This window comes from Micromys minutus, assembly GCF_963924665.1.
Source record: "Micromys minutus genome assembly, chromosome: 18".
Taxonomy (NCBI): Eukaryota; Metazoa; Chordata; class Mammalia; order Rodentia; family Muridae; genus Micromys; species Micromys minutus.
In genome coordinates, this window is record NC_137953.1 from 14,482,494 (window position 1) to 14,504,172 (window position 21,679).

Here is a 21,679-nt window from a genome sequence, read left to right on the forward strand (position 1 = left end):
GCTCAGTGTCTTCCTACTCCTTCATGGACACCCGGTTTGTTTTAACTGTCAACTAGACATGGCCTAGAACTACCTCAGAAGAGCTTCCGCTGAGGAGTTATGTAGATCAGGTTGGCCTGTGGACATGTCTGGGGGGGGGGGGGACTTTGTTAATGGTTGATTGATAGAGGAAGGCTCAGGTAGGCCACTGTGGGCAGTACAATTCCCTAGGCCCCGAAGTATGTAAAACTAGAGAAAGCAACAAGAGATCAAACAAGCAGAGATTTCTGCATTTGTTCTTTTTTTTTTTTTTTTTTTTTTTTTCTCTTGGCTGTTATGTAACTAGATGCTTTGACTTTCTGCCTCAACTTCCCTCTAGTGATGGACTCTATGATATAAACCCTTTTCTCCCCTACGTTGCTTCTGATCAAACTGCTTTATCACAGCAACAAAGTGAAACTAGAACACTAAGTTGCGGAGGAAGCGGCTTTCTCAGTTTGTGATAAAAAGTAACTGTTTTGTCAAGGGGTTAAAACCACAGAGAGGGAATTCCTGAATACCTTTGTTGGAAACTCTTATACTCTTGTGATAAATTAGCCTCTAAATATTGGTGATTTAACTCAGTACAAAGCCACTGAGACATTTGGTGTCATTTGAAAGCAGTATGCCAGGCTAGGGGGTATGTGGGCCATTTGGTCTGCATGGGCCCGTGATCTTTCTGCCCTGTGAGTCCCCATGTTCAGTTCATGGCTCCAGGAATCTTCGTGCAAAGCGAAGCTGACAGATGACTTCACAGCGCGTGGTGGGGAGAGCCCTAGAGACCTAGACCTAAATCCCACGGACCCCACCAACACTCAAGGGTGCTCAAAACTAAACAAGCAAAAACCCCAAAACCCAACCCAAACCAACCAAACAAACAAATTACAGGGAGTCTTACTGGAACCGTAAGAAGAAAGGGAAACCAAGTCAGTGGACACTGGGCCAGCATCTGCCACGCTTGAGAGAGCAGGGGGGCACCTGTTAGCTTTGATTATCATTACTTGTCCTCAGGCCTCCATGGTCCTGGATGGTTTTTATACTGACATGCTGACTGAACAGCTGGTTCGGTGGCCACAGTGGAAGGTATTCTAGTCATTCTCCCTGACCCCTGATCTCCCCCACCACCATCAGACAGTACTTCATTATTATTTTTTTAATTATTACATTTTATTTGTTGGGGGTGGGGTGTGTACTCAGCATACTGTAAAGGTCAGGGGACAACTTTCAGGAGTTTTCTCTTTCCAGTGAGTGAATCCTGAGACTCGAACTCACTACTTCCCGCTTGGAGGCAGGCGCCTTTATATGCTGAGCCATCTAAGCAGTCTTACTATGTTGCTCTCACTGGCCTTAAAATCGTGGGCTCACAGAGCCACCCCTGCTCAGCCCCATCTTTCTGGGTTGCAGTGTATGCTTGACAGTGTCACTTGCTTACACCAGCAGTTCGGGAGGACACTGGGGACTCAGACAGTCACACTGACTAGGTAAACTAGTGGGTCAAAAAGGCCAGGTGCACGGCGTGAGCCTTTCTTGCGACCCTGAGGCAGACAACGGAGGATCAGTCATGGTTTATACACAACTGAACTGAGTTCCACCTTGCATCTCGACTAAGGTACATCTTTCTCCCTTAGACATTTTTAGAAACCGCCCTTGTTCAGCACATGCTCTGGTTTGTGTGCAGTCAGAGTTTGCTCAGTACAACTCAGTCTGCGTGTCCAGGGGCCTTATTGACGGCTATTGTGTCAGAGAGGTGACTGTGTGAGATACTCCTTGGTTTATCAATTTTGTTGCTGTTGTTTTAAAATAGGGTCTTGCATTATGCCCCTGGGTGTACACTAGAGAAAATTCTCCTGTCCAGCTTTGCTTCCTGAGTGGATATCAACAAGCTTCTGAGTTTTGTTTCAAGACAGTGAACATGTCAACACTAAGAATTGATAAAATAATAACAAGCAAGTGAAATGTGATCATCATCATCATCATCACCATCATCACCATCATCATCATCACCATCATCACCATCATCATCATCATTATCATCAGCATCGTTATTTGAGACAGGATCTCTCGACACAGCTTTGGCTATCCTGGAACTCCCTATGTGCACCAGGCTGTCCCGAAATTCACAGAGATCTGCCTGCCTCTGCTTCCGACTCCCAAGTGCTAGGATTGAAGGTGCGTGACCCCACACTCAGCAAAACATTTTAACTGATGGTGGACCAAACCCGCTGTCTCGGAAGATAGAAGCAAAGGGATGAGGAGTATAAGGCCCTCTCTGCTACACCTCATTACACACGGAGCTAGAGGCCAGCCTGGTCTCTGTGAGACCCTGTTTTAAAATCAAACAAAATGAACTTAATGGAAATGAAGCTACAGTAATTTGGTAAAGGGTGCGCTGGTCTGATGAGGTTGGGTCTGCTCTGGGCCGTGTGACCCAATTCAGCCGTGGCACCAGCAGGAACTCTTACAATAGCTCTGGAAGGAAGGATGGGTGAAAAGATGTGTATAAACACCAACAGTGCTGAGGATGCTGTTTGGTGAAGGAGAACACACTCCCGAAAGGCCCTGAGTTCAAGTCCCTCAGCAAAACAAACAGTTGTTAAAATAATTCGGGCAGAAAATATCCATCTTATCTTAACTCAGCCTGTCAGAGAACACTGGAACTGTGCCACGGTGGGGGGGGGGGTGGCTTACCGGGCTCCTGTTCTACTTGGAAATCTCACAGTCAAGTCTAAACTAAATTAAAGAAAAAACAATCTAGGTTGTCTTTTCTAGCCCCTTGGAAAAAGTTGTAAATGCCACCACCAAGGGGAAATGAAAGAATAGAATAAAGGTCTTCATGTAAAGGGTTAACAAGACCCACTGTTACCCATAAGAGAAACGAAACTCAGAGGGGGTGGGGGTGAAGGCCTGAGGCAAGATGAGGAAAGTTCCAGAACAACCAGGACTACAGAGAGACAGAGGGAGACAGAGGGAGACACAGACAAAGACAGAGAGACAGAGAGGGAGACAAAGGAAGAGACAGAGAGGGAGACAGAGGAAGAGACAGAGAGGGAGACAGAGAAAGAGACAGAACAGCATAGGGGTGACTGGACAGGTGAGCAGTCCTCAGAGAGCACTTCCCTCCTTGCAGAGGGCAGGGTTTGGTTCCCAGTACCCACAACAGGCAGCCCATGCCTACAACTCCAGCTCCAGGGAATCCGAAGCCCTCTGGCCTCTGAGGACTTCTGCCTGGTGCAAGCCAGAAGGCAGGAGTCAGATCCCTGAATTCTAGGCCAGCCAGGGCCATAAAATGAGGCCCTGTTTCAAAAACAAAACACACACACACACACACACACACACACACACACACACACACACACACACACACACGTTGCTAGCGGTACCTTGTTTTGGGATATGGGATTGTGCTTTGACCTGTAAAACAGAAGCACATCTGCCAAGTGTGCCATCGGCCTGTGGAGGGAGCAGAAAAACAGTCTTTCCTGAGGGGATTAGGATTGTTGATGGTGGCCATGGAGCAATGGCAAATAGTTTTAACTGAAACCCATAAAGAATATACAAGAGATATTCAGGGGGAGAGGAGAAAGACCTGGAGGGAGGGCAGGGCACAGGGACAGGAGGGAGGGCAGGGTGCAGGGACAGGAGGGAGGGCAGCTTCTAAATGCACCTGGCAGATTATTTTCTGAACTTCAGCTGCTCTGAGCGCGCCTGTGCCTCCAGTAACTCTGAAGAAGTGAGCCAGCGGCTCCAGCTCAAACAGGCGCAAGCCCTTCCTCAGTTCCCTTCCTTCACTTGACCCTTTTTGGGTTGGCTCACCATCTGAAGCAGACTATTACCTTTCAAAATCTGGGGTGTTTTTGTTTGTTTTTTTTTTTGTTTTTTTTTTTTTTTTTTTTTTTTGAGGCAAGATGCCACTTACCCCAGGTTGACCTGGACCTCAATATAGCTGAGGATGACTTTGAACTCTTCACGTTCTTGCCCCAACCTCCTGGATTCTGTGATTATAGGCTGCGCCACACCACACCGTGTGAGGGGGATTGCATGGGGGATATTGGGGGGGTTCTGAATGCAGGGTGGGGGCTGGGTTCCATCACAGCCCATGATTTCACCTCACTTTCCCCATCATTTCTCCAGCACCTTCTCCAGCAGCAACTTCAAGGGAACTCGGACGGGGCCTCTTCTTCATCTCAGTTCATGTGCACACAAAACCAATTTATCTTTCTGAAAGCGAACCTTCACCTTGACTTGAGACCTTCACCACCTCACGCTCTGTGGGTGGGACCCAGTCCAGAGCCAACCTAAGTTTCCTGCTCAGGTCTTGACTTCAAGTTGAGTCTTACTGGCTTTGAGTGTGGTGGTGGCGGCAGACGGTGGGCTGGTGGGTGTTGAATTTTCAAGACGACCTTTGATACAGCCCTGACGGGCACAGACCTCCACAAGCTTCTGTCTGATCTTCCTGCCTGTACGTCCCAAGTGCTGGGGTCCTGGGTTTACCACTCTGGCTGGGTTGTAGTGTCATCTGAGCAGTATCTAATTCTGAAGTGTTTTGTGATTCAAAAGCAGCAAGTGGCAGAATGCTGTCTGTCATTATGTAGAGTGACAACAACACCTTCCTTTATGTTGTACAGGTACCCACTTAACTTTAAAACATTCATTTGAGTTACTTGGTTACAAAGGGTACAGTACATTGTTCAAGGCATATGCATATTCCAGTTCATTCCAAGAACCCAAGACTGATACAAAATCCTTCATGACACCTATGACTAGAATATACAAGCAGAACGGCTGCTTGCACCCCTCCCTGTATCTCGGTCGACAGCCCCCATCAGATTTACACAGGGTTCCTTTGCATCTTGTTAGCTTCTTTTTTTTTATTTATATTTATTTCTTTAATATAAGTACACTGTAGCTGTCGTCAGACACCCCAGAAGAGGGCACTGGGTATCATTACAGATGGTTGTGAGCCACCATGTGGTTGCTGAGATTTGAACTCAGGACCTCTGGAAGAGCAGTCAGTGCTCTTAACCACTGAGCCATCTCTCCAGCCCTCTTGTTAGCTTCTTAAGACCTTTATTACATGTATTCATGTTCACACATGTGGGTGGGGGTCAGAGCACAGTTTTCGAGAGTCAGTTCTTTGTTTTCAAATTCATCTTTCTGGCCTTGGCACCATGGTAACTTCTTAAATGAGCATGGTCACTGCCCCAGAAAAAACGACTCAAGATGGCGAAATACCAGAAAGCAAATATACAGGATTCAAAAAAATATTTGAATCTGGGTCCGGTGGATATGCCCGTGATTCAACCTGATGCAGGAGGACAGCCAGGACTACACAATAATATCCTATATCAAAACTTTTTGAATTTTATACAAGGAAACCCCCCATCCTTCCATCGGCTCACATCCTGGCCCTTTTATTAAAAAGACATTATTCAGCCAGACATGGCAACTTATGCCTGCGATTCCAACATTCAGGAGGCTGAGAAGGGACTGTTAGGAGTTTGAAGCCAGTCTAAGCTACATGTTTCAGAAGATAGGAGGGAGGGGAAGAGAGGGAGAGAGGAGACACGGAAAGGTGGGGGAGGGAGAGCAAGAGAAAAAGAGAGCTCTAGCAAGATAGTACACACAGTGTGTGCAGTGTCCTCCCAGCTCAGGAGACGGTGTGAGATCCCTTGGAACTGAACTTGCAGACAGTTTTGAGTCTCCACGTGGGTTCTAGGAAACAGACCCAGAGTCCTCTGCAAGATGAACCAGTGTTCTAGGCTACTGAGCCGTCTATCTACTCTCATTCAGCAACCACTTTGTATGTAATGTACACATATCCCAGCACAAATCTGTCCCCTGGCATTTTACATTAACTCTACCATCATTAGATCTTTCCTTCTCTGCAGGAGAGGGAAGGAGATGCGTCCCTGCATCGCAGGCAGTGGTGTTCTGAGAGTTACTTAAGGATCAGGGTCCTCAGCTGGTAGAAAATGTGTCTGTGTTACTTCATCTCTGTTTATCTCCCTGTCTCTAGCTACATCATTTCTGTCTATATAGCAAGGCATCTACAGTAATACTACGTATGTATGTGTGTACAAGGTTATTTTTCATAGCTCAGGATACTCTCTGAGAGGTTGATCTGAAGTCAACTCCTGCTCTGAAAGACTTTGTCCTGTAGCTCTTTCTTCATCTCTGCTTTGCCGTTGGTCTTAGCTCTTCGCTCTAACCTAGCAGGCAGAGAGAAGGCTAACCACCATCCACCCTCTTGTTTGAGCAGCTGAACCATGTCCTGCCCCTGTTTGTGAGACAGAAATCTGCACCTGCTCTGCACACTGGTTCATCGTATAACCCTCTGTGTTCTTTCTACCCCATGTGTGGCAGCGCACGTGGCTCTGGGTCACATGCTCTGCTCTTCCAGACTCCATACATTCCAGGCGGTGGCATTTCTGTCTACAGGGAGTACACAGTCTTCATAGGATAGACAAATAATAAAGAGACACTAAGAAAAATCGGACAATTTGTAACCAAGTTACAATCATTTAAAGAGTTTGTAGTGGGGCACTGGGGAGATGGCTCACTTGTTAGAGCACTTGGCTCACACGTGTGAGGACCAGAGTTCAGATCCTCAGGATGTGTATAATGCCTGGTAGGTGTGACTGTTCACCTCCAATGTCAGAATAGACATGGAGACAGACAGGGGTCCCCAGAGCAATCTAGCAAGACTAGCCACTAGCTCTGGATTTGACTGAGAGACCCTATCTCGATGAATAATGTAAATGAGTAATCCAAGATGACTCCTGACCTCAGCCTTCTACATGCACGTGTGCCTAAACATATGGGTGCACCTGCAGACACACATGAATGTATGCATACATATATCCACATACATACATACATACATACACACAAAATGGGAAAAATAACAAATTAAGATTCTTTTTTCCAGGATGGAGAGATGGCTCAGCAGTTGAGAGCACTGACCTGCTCTTCCAGAGGTCCTGAGTTCAAATCCAAGAAATCACGTGGTGGCTCACAACCATCTGTAATGGGATCTGATGCCCTCTTCTGGTGTGTCTGAAAACAGCTACAGTGTACTTATATATAATTAATAAATCTTTTTTTTTCTCTCCCCAGTGCTAAGATTACAGACATGTATCACTATGCCAGGGATTAGCCTAAAGATCTTAGCTGGTTTGTTTTCCATTCTAGAACAGAGCAAGACTTCAGTTCATAAAACTGAATTACTGTTCCTAAGGGCAGAGCCAATAAGACCTGACTTTCTAGACAGAGAAGGACCAAAGCAATCAGAAACAAAAGCAAATCTGGACCAGGCTGTTTCAAACACACCACCTTCTAAGGTGGGGACAGAACAATGGAAAATTAGCTGATTGGTAAATATTTGATCATTTCAGTTTTTTTAATGATGAAATGAGTAGCCCACTGGGAGGAGCTGACAGTTACCTCTTGTGATGGTTTGAATATGCTTGGCCCTGGGAGTGGCACTATTAGAAGGTGTGGCCTTATTGGAGGAAGTGTGTCACTCTGGGGGTGGGTTTGGAGACACTCCTCCTAGCTGCCTGAGGATGCTCAGTCTGTTCCTGGCTTCCTTCAGATGAAGATGTAGAACTCTCAGCTCCTCCTGCACCATGCCTGCCTGGATGCTGCCATGCTCTCGCCTTGATGATACTGGACTGAACCTCTGAAACTGTGAGCCAGCCCCAATTAAATGTTGTCATTTATAAGACTTGCCTTGGTCATGGTGTCTGTTCACAGCAATAAAATCCTAAGACACCTCTCATTTCTTTGGCTTCTTGAAAGGTCAAATAAATGGCCTAGGGTTGGTGTGATGACATGGGACTTTAGCATGGTGACTTCCTTTGATGTTTTGTTTGTGTGTCTGTGTGTATACATGTGTTCCTGCTGTGCATGCATGTGTGCAGGTACACATAGGGGCCAGAGGCTAACACTGGATGTCTTCGACCAATTCCAACCTTACCTTTTGAGACAGGATCTCTCACTAAACTCGGAGTCTATGGATTTGTCAGTAAGCTCCAAGTGTTTTTCTGTCCCCAGTGCTGGCCTTACTCAGGAGACAGAATCCAAATGAATCCAAACTCAGTTTTTAGGCCAGGGCTGGAATCTGAACTCATGTCCTCAGGCTTGTGTGGTAAGCAACTTTGCTGACTGAGCCCATTTTCACACATGCCCCCTTTGACTTTTAATCTGATGCACTGGTTACACAGTACAAAGGCTTATTTTGTACCTCATTATAAAAGCCTCATCTAGAATAATGATCTATGTTTTTTATTTAACAAGTTAATGAGCTAGTGAACTTACCTCATTCAAAGCCACAGTGTATGTGTGTGAGTGCGTGCATTTATGATTATGTTCATTGTTACTATTACATATGATGATGTGTGTGCATGTATGCTTGCATACATGTTTGCTGTCTATTAAATACTCTGCATATTGATACCCAATTAATACTCAGGACTTAGCATTCTGCTAAATTAGTTGAAAGCAGACCGTTGGATTTTACTTAGCTTCAGTCTTAAACCAAATCACACTGATCCTCCAAGCCAAGCTGACCTAGGAAAGAGCCCAATTCCCAGAGAAGGAAGCTGTAGTTGTCATGATAAAGGTCCTGCTGGTTTTTGTTTTAATAATTTTATTTATCTTATGTATTTGAGCACATTGCAGCTGTCTTCAGACACACCAGAAGAGGGCATCAGATCCCATTACAGATGGTTGTGAGCCACCATGTGGTTGCTGGGAACTGAACTCAGGACCTCTTTATTTATATATATATATATATATATATATATATATATATATGAGTTCTGCTGTTTTTGTTTTGGCTTTTCTTGGCTCTTCCTGCTGTTTCCTCTGAGTGCTCAGCCTTCCACCATAACCTGCTCACTCTTGCCTGGAAATCACCCAAACAGCAGCACACACAGTCTAGTCCCTGTTTGGCAACTTTATATCCATTACACACAGATTTTTGGGCATGTCTGTGAATCTAGGAACTGGGTGTGAGTCAAAACCAGGAAAAAAAACTCTGTCTAGTGGAATGTACTAGAAAGTCCTCAGCAGGTACTACAGCCTGAGCCACTGTGAGGTAGAGAAGTCAGAGTGGGACCTAGGACATGTCTCCCCAAAGCACACCACCTGTCTGTTGCGGTTCTGTACCTGACTTTACCTAAGACCCTGGAATTCGAACTCAGCTCCTCACTCTTGCCCAGCAAGGATTTTGCCAAGTCACCTCCCAGCACTTGCTGATTAAACAGGTGAGATGCTGCTTCTACTAATTTGGTTTATGATCTCTTAATTGGCAGACATGGTTTGTCTAATAGCACTGTATCAGTCAGGGACAAATCAAAGCCACCACAGTGATTAAAGCGGAGAACATTAAATACAAAAAAGCAATTAATAAAGCCATGGTGGGCACAAGAGGGCTCTAGGGCAGAGTTTGACAGGTCTTCTGTGAAGGGACAGATAGTAAGTTATTTTGAGCTGTGTGGACAAGTGTCACAGCCAAAGATATTACACATTAAACAACCTTCCACAACATTTTTATTGATAAAATCCAAATTAAAAAAAAAAAAAAAAACTGTGTGTTGGGGGTGTAGAGGGTGGGTACATGCCATGTGTGGAGGTCAGAGAACTTGGGGGAATTGGTTCTCCATCCTTCCACCATGAGGGATTCAGGATTGACCTTAGGTTGTCAGGCTAGGCAACAGGCACTTCCATACACTGAGCCATCCACCAGGCCCAGGACCACGTGCTCTAGAACACAGTTCAATTAATGAAGACATGTCCACTTTGTATATTTGCGATTCAAATGCTGCAACTGTCAGATCAAGACCACCAAGCACGTGGCTAGCTGAGACCTGCAGGTGGCAGTTGACCTGCCTGGGGCTGGGCTTTGTGGTGGGGCTGAGGAGGCACAACTCAGAGGGGTGGGGGGAGGGAAGCAGAGGGTCCTTTCCTTAACCACTCAGGATTTACACTCTACAGACAGAATCCACCAACAAAGTCATTCGCTGAGGCACACAGGCTACCGGTTGGACCCTTTCACTAGCACCTCCCCATTTTTGTAACTAAGGATGGGCGAGGGGAGGGAAGTCCCCCTTTCCTGATTCTACTCTACATTGACCTTCTACCACCCTCTACCGGAAGAGATTAAAATGCTAAGCAGTAAAACCAGTCTAGCGCATGAGAGATCCTGTAAAGAGATAATTTGATACCTGGGGCAGGACATTTAACAGACTGGCGAAAAGTAATTTCCCTGTGCTCTGTTTCTTGCCTTTACAAATAGCTATGGGAAAAAGTCTCATATGAAACAAAATTCTGCATAAAATCAGCACTCTCCAGGAGTTGGCTTGCTCCTCCTATAGTGTGGGTCCCCGGGTTCAAACTCAGGTTTAAGCCAGGCTTGGCGGCAAGCACCTCTACCTTGAACCATCTCACTAGCCCCCTGAAGGTTAGTCTCCCCCTCACTGCTGTCCTTTACCCACCAAATTCTTGCCTCCTGAACCCACTCCTTCCAGATACTTCATGTCTTTCTGGAGTTTTCTGTGTGTTTATTTAATGCTTATTCTCAAGACTCTGATTTTTATAGATTTTTATTTTTTAAAATAGCAAAGTCTTCTGCTTTGCTTCTAAATGTTTTGACAAATACATCTATTAATTTTTCTTGGTTAATAGCATCTGGCTAACGTATCATAAGACACGCTGGCGGGCATGGTGGTGAATGCCTTCAATCCCAGCTATAATTGCCAAGTTACATGGCATATGTTCATCTGCTTATTATAAACCTTGGTGAATGTTAGGTAACCCAGCAGCCAATTTTAGCCAGACTAAATGTGGCAGGGCACTTCCCTTGGTGGCCCATCAGAAGAAGGCTCATGACTTGGGGTGAGATGTAGCTCAGAGAGAGCTCTTGCCTAGTACGCCCAAGGATCAAATCCTCAACACGGAAAAAAAAAAAAATGCCCGATCAGCACAGATCACAATTCTTTTCTTGTCTCTTTCTGATCTTTATCATTAGTGGAGGGGCTGAGTGGTGGCCAGATGACAGAGTGAAGGAAAGGAACATCATCAGAATGGTAGCAATGACAAAGGTGACAGCAGCATTGATGGTAAGAACTTGGCTGAAATTCCCAGAGTGACCAAGGGCCACTACAATAGGAAGCGGGGGTATTGGAGACAACATAAAGCTGTAGACAGGCAAGTGGGCCCCAATGACAGGAAGAGTTTCAGGGAGATGCCAGGCATCTGAATACCCCAGTCCCCAGAACTATATAGCCCTGGCCTGTCACAGGAGCTGAGCGTTCTGATACAAGGCCTGCTGGAGAGCTGGCAGCTGCTCCCTTCTCCCACTAGCTACTGCTCTGGAGCCAAGTGCTAGGACCTCTGATGATTAAAGCCCGAAAGAGGGGACCAGAGGACTGGTCAGTATCGACTCCCCAAGATAGCTTCATCCCACAAGTCCCAGTCCTCTGGTCCCCTCTCCTTTCGGTGGGACCGGTGTCTGCCTTTGGTGGTGTCTCTCCCATTATGGTGGTTCTCCTTTCTGTGCTTGGTCTTGTGTGTCTCCGGAGGTTCTGCTGAGACCGTCCTTCTGCTGAGGCTATCTTGTCTGCACAAACCCCTCACTCTGTAGACTTTCCCCTTGGGCATCCATGGTTCCTGAATGACGACTCCTCCTTCCTCCTGGCGCTTTGTCCTCTCCCTTCTGTTTTGACTGACTGGCTGCTTTTTCAGACAATGTTTCACAGATTCCAGTCTTTGTCTGCAGTAAGGTACCTGGTTTTCCGCTGTCCGCCTTTTATAGGAAGATCTGGAGTAGTTTCTGAGCCAAAATGGGAACCCCAGCATTGGAGCTCCAGGGCTGACACTGTCTCTCTTTTGGGGAACAGAATCTTCCGCCGCCTTCCTGAAGCAGACATTTGGATGTAAGCCTCTGGCTTTCTGGTTTCGGATGAAATCTTCAAGCTCATGTTGAAAAGAGTCACTGGTCTGAGACGCTTCCATCGCACTGGTGAGGAAGGTATTTCTCTAGGAAAAAAAAATGGGAGAAGATTCTCTGTTGGTGCATCATTTTCTTGAAGACCTTTTCTCTGTCTTTCTCTGTGTTTTACGTTACTTATACAGTAAATAGAGCGCAGTCACTGATGCTGGGCATGGCGCCTCTGCAGTCACTGCACGCAGATGGCAAACAGGCGCACACAAACACTTCTTTTGTAAAAATCAGATAACTTTAGACCTTTCCTCGGCCATAAATACCACTCCATGAATAAGATTAAGCCATTTAATCTTCTGATTAAATTGTAAGTGAAAAGGGACTATCAAGTGCAACCAAACTAAGCTGAACTCAAGCTGTGCATGGTTCATCTTCAGGAGTTCAAGGCCAGCCTCATCCACATAGGAAAATGCCAGACCAGCCAATGATACTCTGTCCAAAAAAAAAGATGTACGAGAATGAGGACCAACTAGCAACATTCAATGGCTCATGGTGGCCTGTTCTGAAAGCTTGGTTCGATGGCTTTTTTTTTTTTTTTTGGCTCTGTGGTTTTCCTTCCATTCAGCTAAAGGATCTGGCTGTTCCATCAGAAAGCCTGCTGTGTACTGGCAGTGTGTATCATGCACCCCAAGTATCCCGCACCCCAACTCCTGCTCTGCTTCCCTCCCGGGCTAGTTGTTTCTCTATTATAAACAGTGAGAAATGCAACTCACTGAGTGCGAGGTCACATTTGTCTTGTGTTTGGTCTTCTCTGGCTTGAGACTTAGTCTCCTTCTTCCAAAACAATATATGGTCACATGCCACGTAATATGTTGGTCAACAGAATTCATATAGACAACGGTGGTCCCATTAAGATTATATTGCTGGGTCAGCAAGATGGCTCAGTAAGCAGACTGGCAGACAAGCCTCGGTTTAATCCCTGAGACCTACATGTTGTCCTCTGACCTTCACATGTGTCCTGTGGCACACACAATGCTAATTTTTTCTTAAATGAAAATCTCCTTGAAACAATACAGACTGTTGCCTAGTGACCACACAGCTATCTTAGTTGGAGTAAAAGCACCCTAGCCATGCAACATTTCTCACTATAATAACTCATCTTCACTGAGAAGCAATGGACAGCTATGTTAAGATCCACTTTCTATTTCATAACAGATGAATACGCTTTAGAGGGCTATCCAGCATGCTGGACCAGCTCTGGAATGTGCTTTTATTTTTAACCAAATCTCTCAATGGAGGTCGTTTGTGGTTTTGAGATCTGGCTAATGAAGCAGCGGTATTTCTGGGTACACAGTGTGCCATAGGATGTATAGTTTGAATCTAGGCGGGCTCTGGGGCCAAGGCCCTCATCCTTGGGAAGGCCTGACAGCCTAAGTCTAAAGCAGGCTGAAGTCCCTACCAAGGACCTAAGTCTTTCTCCCTCCTCACCTCCCCGCCCCCATCTGAAGCAGCTCAAGCTGGCTTGGAACACTCTCTGTGCCCAAAGACAACCTTGGGTGTCCGACCCACCAGCGCTGCCTTCCAAGTGCTAAAGGTATGCACACTATTATCTCCTTTGCTTTATACAGCCCTGGAGGGCAAACCCAGGGCTTTGTACGTTACCAACTGAGCTACATTCCCCATCCTGGGGTTCTGTTTTTCTGTGGAGAGATTTAGATTGAGTTCACACTTTGTTGAGGTGAAAGAATTTTCAAGTGGCCTCAAATTATTTCTTTAATATGGAAAGATGAAGATTTACTTTTGATAGTAAAGCCCTTTTTTATTTATGGAATGGTGGTTAGCAGCCAGGTGCCAAGGAGAGAGGACAGTGTCCGTCCACGGAGGGGGGGAGGGCTCTCCAAAAGCCACATAAGGAACAGAGGTATTGACAAGCAGGATGACAATACAAATACAAGACAGTACAATTCCTAAATCACCTTGAAGCATGACCTGTTCAAAGAGGACCAGACTAGGAGCAGGAAGTGAAATGCAGCCACACCTGCTTAGTCAAACTGGTATTTATGGCCTGTCTCTACATACAATGCATTTGCTGCGGTTACTGAGACAGGTTTAGATGGGTTCTTATAGCTTAGGGTGAGAGTCAGACAATACAGAATCCCGGACACCCATCCCCCAAAGGCAAAACAAGGGCTGGGAGTGTGGCTCATTGGGAGAACACCAGACGTTGGGGATTTGCCTCCAGCACACCCTCCCAAAGCAATCTTGACTTACAGGAACTGCCCCAGGCTGTTTTAGTGGGAAGAGGACAAGATGGGGTAGAATGACTGTGCCCACTTCTTTCCCTAATGGCCTTCTTTAAGCGAGGCTTAGACATTGTCAGAAAAGGCACCAGGAGCTTCACCAGTCTGGCCTGTCTACTGACTCAGCATCCTCAGTTTATCTACTGCCTTCCACTTAGTCTATCTGTAGTTCAACACCCCCTCACATGTCTGCATTGCATTCCTTTTAATTTTGTCTGGATATGTGGGGCATACACGTGCTGTGGCACACAAGTGGTCAGAGGACAACTTTGGAGAGTTGGTTCTTCCCTTTTATCTTGTGGATAAGTCTTTCTACCAAACGTGGGTCACCAGGTTTAGCAGTAAGAGCCTCCACTCACTGGGCCATGGCAGCGTCACACACCCTTTAAAGCGGGGCTTGGAATCAGGCAGTGTTGGCACACTAGTCCTAGTACTTGGGAGGCAGAGGTTGGTGGATCACTGACTTTGAGGCCAGCCTGGTCTACAGCGAGTTCTAGGACAGCCAGGAATACAGAGAAACCTTGTCTCAAAAAAAATAAATAAATAAATAAATAAATAAATAAATAAATAAATAAATAAATAGGTCTTGGACTAGATCACCTTACCTCCACCTCCCAAGTGCTAGGATTATGGGATTATAGAATCATGAACCATGCCCAGCCAGGCCTTTGGTCTTTCTTCACTGCTTCGACCTACCTAGGAGCCATTCTCCAAGTAACAACAAAAGTGGCTTATGATTCTGTCATCTCTAGCCAAACACTGCTTGTCCTTGCTTGTCCTTGGTTTAAATGACAATTTAAACCATGCTTGTCCTTGGACCCACTTTGAGTCTCCCTCCTCATCCATAGCCTCATCACTGCCCGGGATGCAGGCTTCCTCTCACTAGCCATGAAAAATAAACTCAATTCCTACCCGCAGTTAAGAGGAGCTAGGCTGCCATCCCCTTCCTTCCTAGTTTTCTTGTACTATGTCAAAGTGAATACCGCTCTATGTACACTAGAAAGAAAAAACTGCCAAGAAAAAAAAAAGCCTAAGAAAATGTTTAGCTGAAAAAAAAAAGAGGGAAAGGAAGGAAATGCCACGTTAAGACCAAGCATTTTCTTCTGTTCAGAGTTCTCCCTCAACCCAGAAGACTCCAGGGTGAGCCCTCTTCCTTAGTTGTTGGAGCCCTTCCCAAGAGCTTTGTCCCAACCTAAGAGGCTGGGACAGCAGTGCTGGCTTTATTCTCCTAGATAACCTTTTCCCACCTCTAGCCCCAGGGTACTGAGATTGTAGGTGTGGACCACCACACCCGGTTTTATGTAGGCCTGGGGCCAAGGAGCATCTCAAACACACCCCACCAGTTTTTGCCACACCCCTAGTCCAGGCTCCATTTTTAGCATCCAAAACGATTCTCCCAGGGTCAGTTGCTGCACACCTCTGGGCTGGGGACACTGCCTCTTACTTGGGTTCCCACTCCGGCTGTTTCCAAGCCCATACCTAGAATAATAACTAGTTTTCACTCATTTTCTTGAAACCACCAGGTTTCCCTGATAAAAAGGGAAGCTCAGTTGCCCACTGGTCACCCACAGCCCTGGTGGTTCTTCAAGACCGTTTTCCTCTCGTCTCCAGCCACATTGGTCTCTCCTGGGAGGGCACATACTCGGAGCCTATGTGCTCAGAGCAAGCACAGCAAAAGATTTGTCACCTTGTACAGCTTGTTTGGAATGCTACCTCAGCTTTGATGACCCCTCGGCTGTCCCCTGCATTAGCATCCTCAAAGCTTCCCCATGTGTTTACAGTGATTCTAAATCTGGGGCCTGTGACCCCAGCACCTGGGAGGCTGGAGCTGGATTTCCTGTTTAAGGCTTAGCCTGGCTAATGAGTTCTAGATCGGCTATAACCACAAGCAGCTGACTTCAGCTTTTCCTTTCTCCCGGGCAGCCTGCTGCGATCGGCACCTCTCACACAGTCCACACAGAGCAGCAAGACCGAACACTTTTCCAGATCTGGTATGCTCCCACACGTGCACACAACGTTCTCGTAAACAGAGATTCTCTATTCGCTGCTGTCTCTCCAATGGTGCCTGGCGTCAACGAGGCCTTCACAAAGAAACCAGAGACAAACGGTCCTGACTTCTCCCTACATACTTAAATCCACTAGAAATCCCAGCTCCAAGGAGACCTCCCTTCCAGTCCCACTCTCCCCTTGTACCTGAGACACGGTCCTTACTAGTGGCTCCAAAATGCTGCCAGATATCAGAGTGAATGAGAAACAAGTTTGGGTCAATTCTTATCTGGAACCATCACCTTGCGTAGCTTACTAAGGAAAAGGCTTATGAGCCTCTGGGGTCTTTAACGTGAAAGACCTGTGGATACCACAAAGCACCAGTGTCTACCTGGCTAGAACCTCTGAAGGAAGGGCCTCACACGAGGTGGCGAGTTACAGTGAGCTCCGGAACAATCCCATGTTCCCAGCTGCTCGGCTGCTCTGCTATTGGCTCTTTTGGTCTAGATCCCCGCAAGTAGGAGTCTCGCCCCTTTCCGCTGCCTGAGTTATGGTGTTTCTGCTTTCTCAACCAGTGATAGATCTAACTCACTCGGGAAATAAATCCAATTTGACACTTAAAGGGATTGAAGAACACCCTCTATTGAGTTCACTGCCTGCGAATAAAAACCAGAATGTATTGAGAACAGTACTAGGCAATCCTGTGCTGAGTTCATCTTGAGAGAATAAATGAATTACCCAGTTTTCAGCATACCCTACTTCCCTACCTCGAGCACCCGCCCTTCTCATCTTTCTCCATTTTGAGATTCTCATAGCCTTGGTGGGCTTTAAATTCACTACGGAGGATGGAGGATGATTCTGAACTCCTTCTGGACCTTTCTGATTCCACTTCTTGGGTGTTGGGATCACTGGCCGGAGCCAACATGTGGATTTATGTGATGCCGGAGATGGAACCCAGAACGTCTAGCTTGTCAGATAGATAATCATTCCTACCAAATGAGCTATAATCTCAAGTGTTGTACTTTTAAAATTATTGTCAAATTTAGCAATCAAATTTACAGCTAATTTTTAAAAGTTCATCGTTTGAATTATAATTACCAACTATTTAAAACTAGAGGCTTTCATGGTGACACTTCCATTGGTGCATGTATCATAATCTGATGGCTACTCCTGGTTGACAACTTGACTACATCTGGAATGAGCTGCATTCTAGTAATGGAGGGCACACCTAGATCCAAATTATGAGGCTGGAAGACACAGGCTTTTTACTCAGATCTTGGCATGGGATGATACATGCTTTTGATATAGATATTGAGGCATAGTGGCCTTGAAAAGCTTAGGACCAGGCATGGTAGTACATACCTTTAATCCCAGAAGGCAGAGGCAAGTAAGTAGGTCTCTGAGTTCAAACCCAGCCTGATACAAAGTCTTAAAATCCAGGAGTACATGCATTTAATCCCAGCATTTAGGAGACACAGCTATTCAGATCTGAGTTCAAGGTCAATCTACAGAGCAAGTCCCAGGGCAGCCAAGCTTAGGCACGAGGGAGTTGCAAAACAGAAAGCTGGTAATAACATGATAGAACAAGGGTTCCAGCTTCAGCAAGCAGCAAAACTTGGCAGCTTTGACCATGTGGCTCTGGCTTTAGAGTCAAGAATAGAAGGGACTACCGGGACAACTGATGCTGGTTAGCTGGGGCTAAAAAAGTAGTGGTGATTAACAAGAGATCAGGATCCCTGAGGTGAAATCTTCTGTATTTTCTGGGAGTACAAAAAAGCTGTGTTCCATTGGTAGCTAAGGTTGTACCTTCTGCTTCAGCTGGTCTAGGTAATGCATAAGAATAACAGGCAGTACTAGTTTTGAAGGCATAAGGGGGTCATAGAGAACAGCTGAGTCTTGGCATTGGGGTGCAGCCTCAGTTGCAATTGATGGTCCAGGACTGAGGGGGTCATGCAAAGGTGAGGCTTGGCACCATGAAGCATGGTTGCAGCAGAAGAGCCCTGGAAGCCTAGTGGAGATGCCAGGTCATCCCAGTATTCAAGAGTAGCCTTGGTTACAGGACACCTTGTCCAAATAAGATATGGTTAGGATGGTCTAGCCAGGAATGATAAAGGAGAGGAAAGCTGATGGAGTCAAGATGGATGTGCCTATGCACCCCACGGGTGATGTCTGTCTGTCTGTCTGTCTGTCTGTCTGTCTGTCTCTCTCTCTCTCTCTCTCTCTCTCTCTCCCCCCCCCTCTTTCTCTCTCTCTCTCTCTCTCTCTCTCTCTCTCTCTGTGTGTGTGTGTGTGTGTGTCCCTATAGCATGCATGTGAAGGTCAGAGAACAACTTATGAAAATTGGTTCTTTCATTCTACCTTATGGGTTTAGGGGATCAAACATAGGTTGTCAGGCATAGTGGCAACTCACAGAACATATGATAGTCTCTATATAGTAAGGGAATTTGTTGGTGACTTACAATCTGTAGCAACTCCACAACAATGGTGAGCAACAGCTGTGAGTGGAAGTCCAAAGATCTGGCAGATGCTCAGTCCCACAAGGCAAGCAGGCAAACAGAGCAGAGCCTTCCTTCTTCCAATGTCCTTATGTAGGTCTCCAGCAGAAGGTGTGTCCCAGATTAAAGGTGTGTACCACCACACCTGGATCAGGGACTTGCTTTATCCCAGATGACCTTGCCTTAGGGTCCTAAGATCCATAGCCTCGGTGCCTCAAGATCAGGATCAAAGGTGAGCCGCCCAATTCTGGATTGTGGTTCATTCCAGATATAGTCAAGTTGATAACCAGGAATAGCCACTACAATCCACCCCTTGTCAACTTGACACAAATAATATCTCATGTCCACATGAAACAATGACAAGGTCATGAATACACCTAACATGATATAACTATTCCTCGTACAATCGCAAACACATCTGTAAATTACAATGGGGCAATGTCCCTTGGAAACATTTTTTTGGTATCTCAACTTAAATACCAATTGATGTTACAAATGTGTTCTTTTTTTAATTGAACAACTTTATATTAAAAAACAAAGGTAAATGTACAGATTTTAAGCATTTTTGCATAAAAGTATATGAATACATTTTTGTCAGTGCTTGGTTTTTTTTTTTAAAGGTTTGATAGTGTGCATTAAAATCTTACTAGTTACAATGAGCATAAAGTACATGTAAAACAAGATGTAACCTGGAATTAGTCAAAGTTTCCTTGGTGTGTAAAGATTAAGAATAATGGTTTTTCATTTTCTTTCTTTCTTTTTTTTTTTTTTTCTTGAACTTCATACAGTCTGTAAGTTGTTTCCGGGGTGTTCAGAGCTTTCTGGATTTAGTATCCCATTATCAGTGACTGCATATTATGTCTGTTCTTTTGTGACTGGGTTATTTCAATCAGGATGATATTCTCTAGATGCATCCATTTTCTTAAGAATTTCATAAAGTCATTGTTTCTGATAGCTGAGTAGTACTCCATTGTGTAAATATACCACAATTTTTGTATCCATTCATCTACTGAAGGACATCTGGGTTCTTTCCAGCTTCTGGCTATTATAAATAGGGCTGCTATGAACATTGTGGAACATGTGAATTTGTTGTATGTGGGAGCGTCTCTGGGTTATATGCCCAGAAGTGGAATAACTGGGTCTTTAGGTAGTACTATGTCCAATTGTCTGAGGAATCGCCAGACTGATTTCCAGAGTGGTTGTACCAGTTTACAACCCCACCAACAGTGGAGAACTGTTCCTCTTTCTCCGAATCCTTGCCAGCATCTGCTGTCATCTGAATTTTTGATCTTAGCCATTCTGACTGGTGTGAGGTGGAATCTTGGGGTTGTTTTGATTTGCATTTCCCTGATGGCTAATGATGTCGAGCACTTCCTTATATGCTTCTCAGCCATTCGATATTCCTCAATTGAGAGCTTTTTGTTTAGCTCTGTACCCCATTTTTTAATAGGGTTGTTTGATTTTCTGGTGTGTAGCTTCTTGAGTTTTTTGTATTGGATATTAGGCCTCTATCTGATGTAGGGTTGGTAAAGATCTTTTCCCAGTCTGTTGGCTGCTGTTTTGTTTTTTTGACAGTGTCCTTAGCCTTGCAGAAACTTTGCAGTCTCATTAAGTCCCATCTGTCAATATTTGACCTTAGAGCACGAGCCATTGGTGTTTTGTTCAGAAAATTTTCTCCTGTGCCTCTATGTTCTAAAGTTTTCCCTATTTTCTCATCTAATAGTTTCAGTGTATCTGGTTTAATGTGGAGATCTTTGATCCACTTACACTTGAGCTTTGTACAAGGAGATAAGAAAGGGTCTATTTTCATTCTTTTGCATGCTGAGTGCCAGTTGGACCAGCACCATTTGTTGAATAGGCTGTCCTTTTTCCATTGAATGTTTACTGCTCCTTTGTCAAAAATCAGGTTTCCATATATGTCAGGGCTCATTTCTGGATCTTCTATTCTATTCCATTGATCCATGTGCCTATTTTGTACCAGTACCATGAAGTTTTTAGCACAATTGCCTTGTAATATAGCTTGTAATATATTCTTGTTGTTGAGGATGGATTTCGCTATTCTAGGTCTTTTGTTATTCCAGATGAAATTGCACATTGCTCTTTCCAACTCTATGAAGAATTGGGTTGGAATTTTGATGGGGATTGCATTGAATCTGTAGATTGCTTTTGTAAGATGGCCATTTTTACAATGTTGCTCCTTCCAATCCATGATCATGGGAGATCTTTCCATTTTCTGAGATCTTCCTCAATTTCCTTTTGTAGAGGTTTGAAGTTCTTGTCAAACACGTCCTTCACATGCTTAGTGAGAGTCACACCAAGGTATTTCATATTTTTATGACTATTGTGAAGGGTATCTTTTCCCTAATTACTTTATCCACATGTTTTTCCTTTGAGTAGAGGAAGGCTACTGATTTGTTTGAGTTAATTTTATATCCAACCACTTTGCTGAACTTGTTTACCAGCTGTAGAAGTTCTATGGTCAAATTTTTGGGGTCACTTATATACACTATCATGTCATCTGCAAACAGTGATGTTTTTACTTCTTCCTTTCCGATTTGTATCCCCTTGATCTCCTTTTGCTGTCTAATTGCTCCAGCCAGGACTTCCAGTACTATGTTGAATAGGTAGGGGGAGAGTGGGCAGCCTTGTCTAGTCCCTGATTTTAGTGGAATTGCTTCAAGTTTCTCACCATTAAGTTTGATGTTGGCTATTGGTTTGCTGTATATTGCTTTTATTATGTTTAGGTATGGGCCTTGGATTCCTGTTCTTTCCAAGACTTTTAACATGAAGGGGTGTTGAATTTTGTCAAATGCTTTCTCAGCATCTAGTGTGATGACCATGTGATTTTGTTCTTTCAGTTTGTTTATATGGTGGATTACATTGATAGATTTCCTTATATTAAACCATCCCTGCATCCCAGAGATGAAGCCTAC

The 21,679-nt window shown here is 45.0% G+C and overlaps 1 protein-coding gene across 1 annotated transcript; it reads right to left on the bottom strand.

Annotated features, from left to right (window-relative positions):
- Positions 1 to 11,454: 11,454 nt before the first annotated feature.
- Positions 11,455 to 12,036, bottom strand: LOC308432375 (lysine-rich coiled-coil protein 1-like; the record flags this gene model as incomplete). The annotated part of the gene is made up of 1 exon (XM_080932139.1): positions 11,455 to 12,036. The coding sequence occupies one exon, from the start codon at positions 12,034 to 12,036 to the stop codon at positions 11,455 to 11,457; it is 582 nt and encodes a 193-aa protein (XP_080788265.1).
- Between the last annotated feature and the right edge of the window lie 9,643 nt (positions 12,037 to 21,679).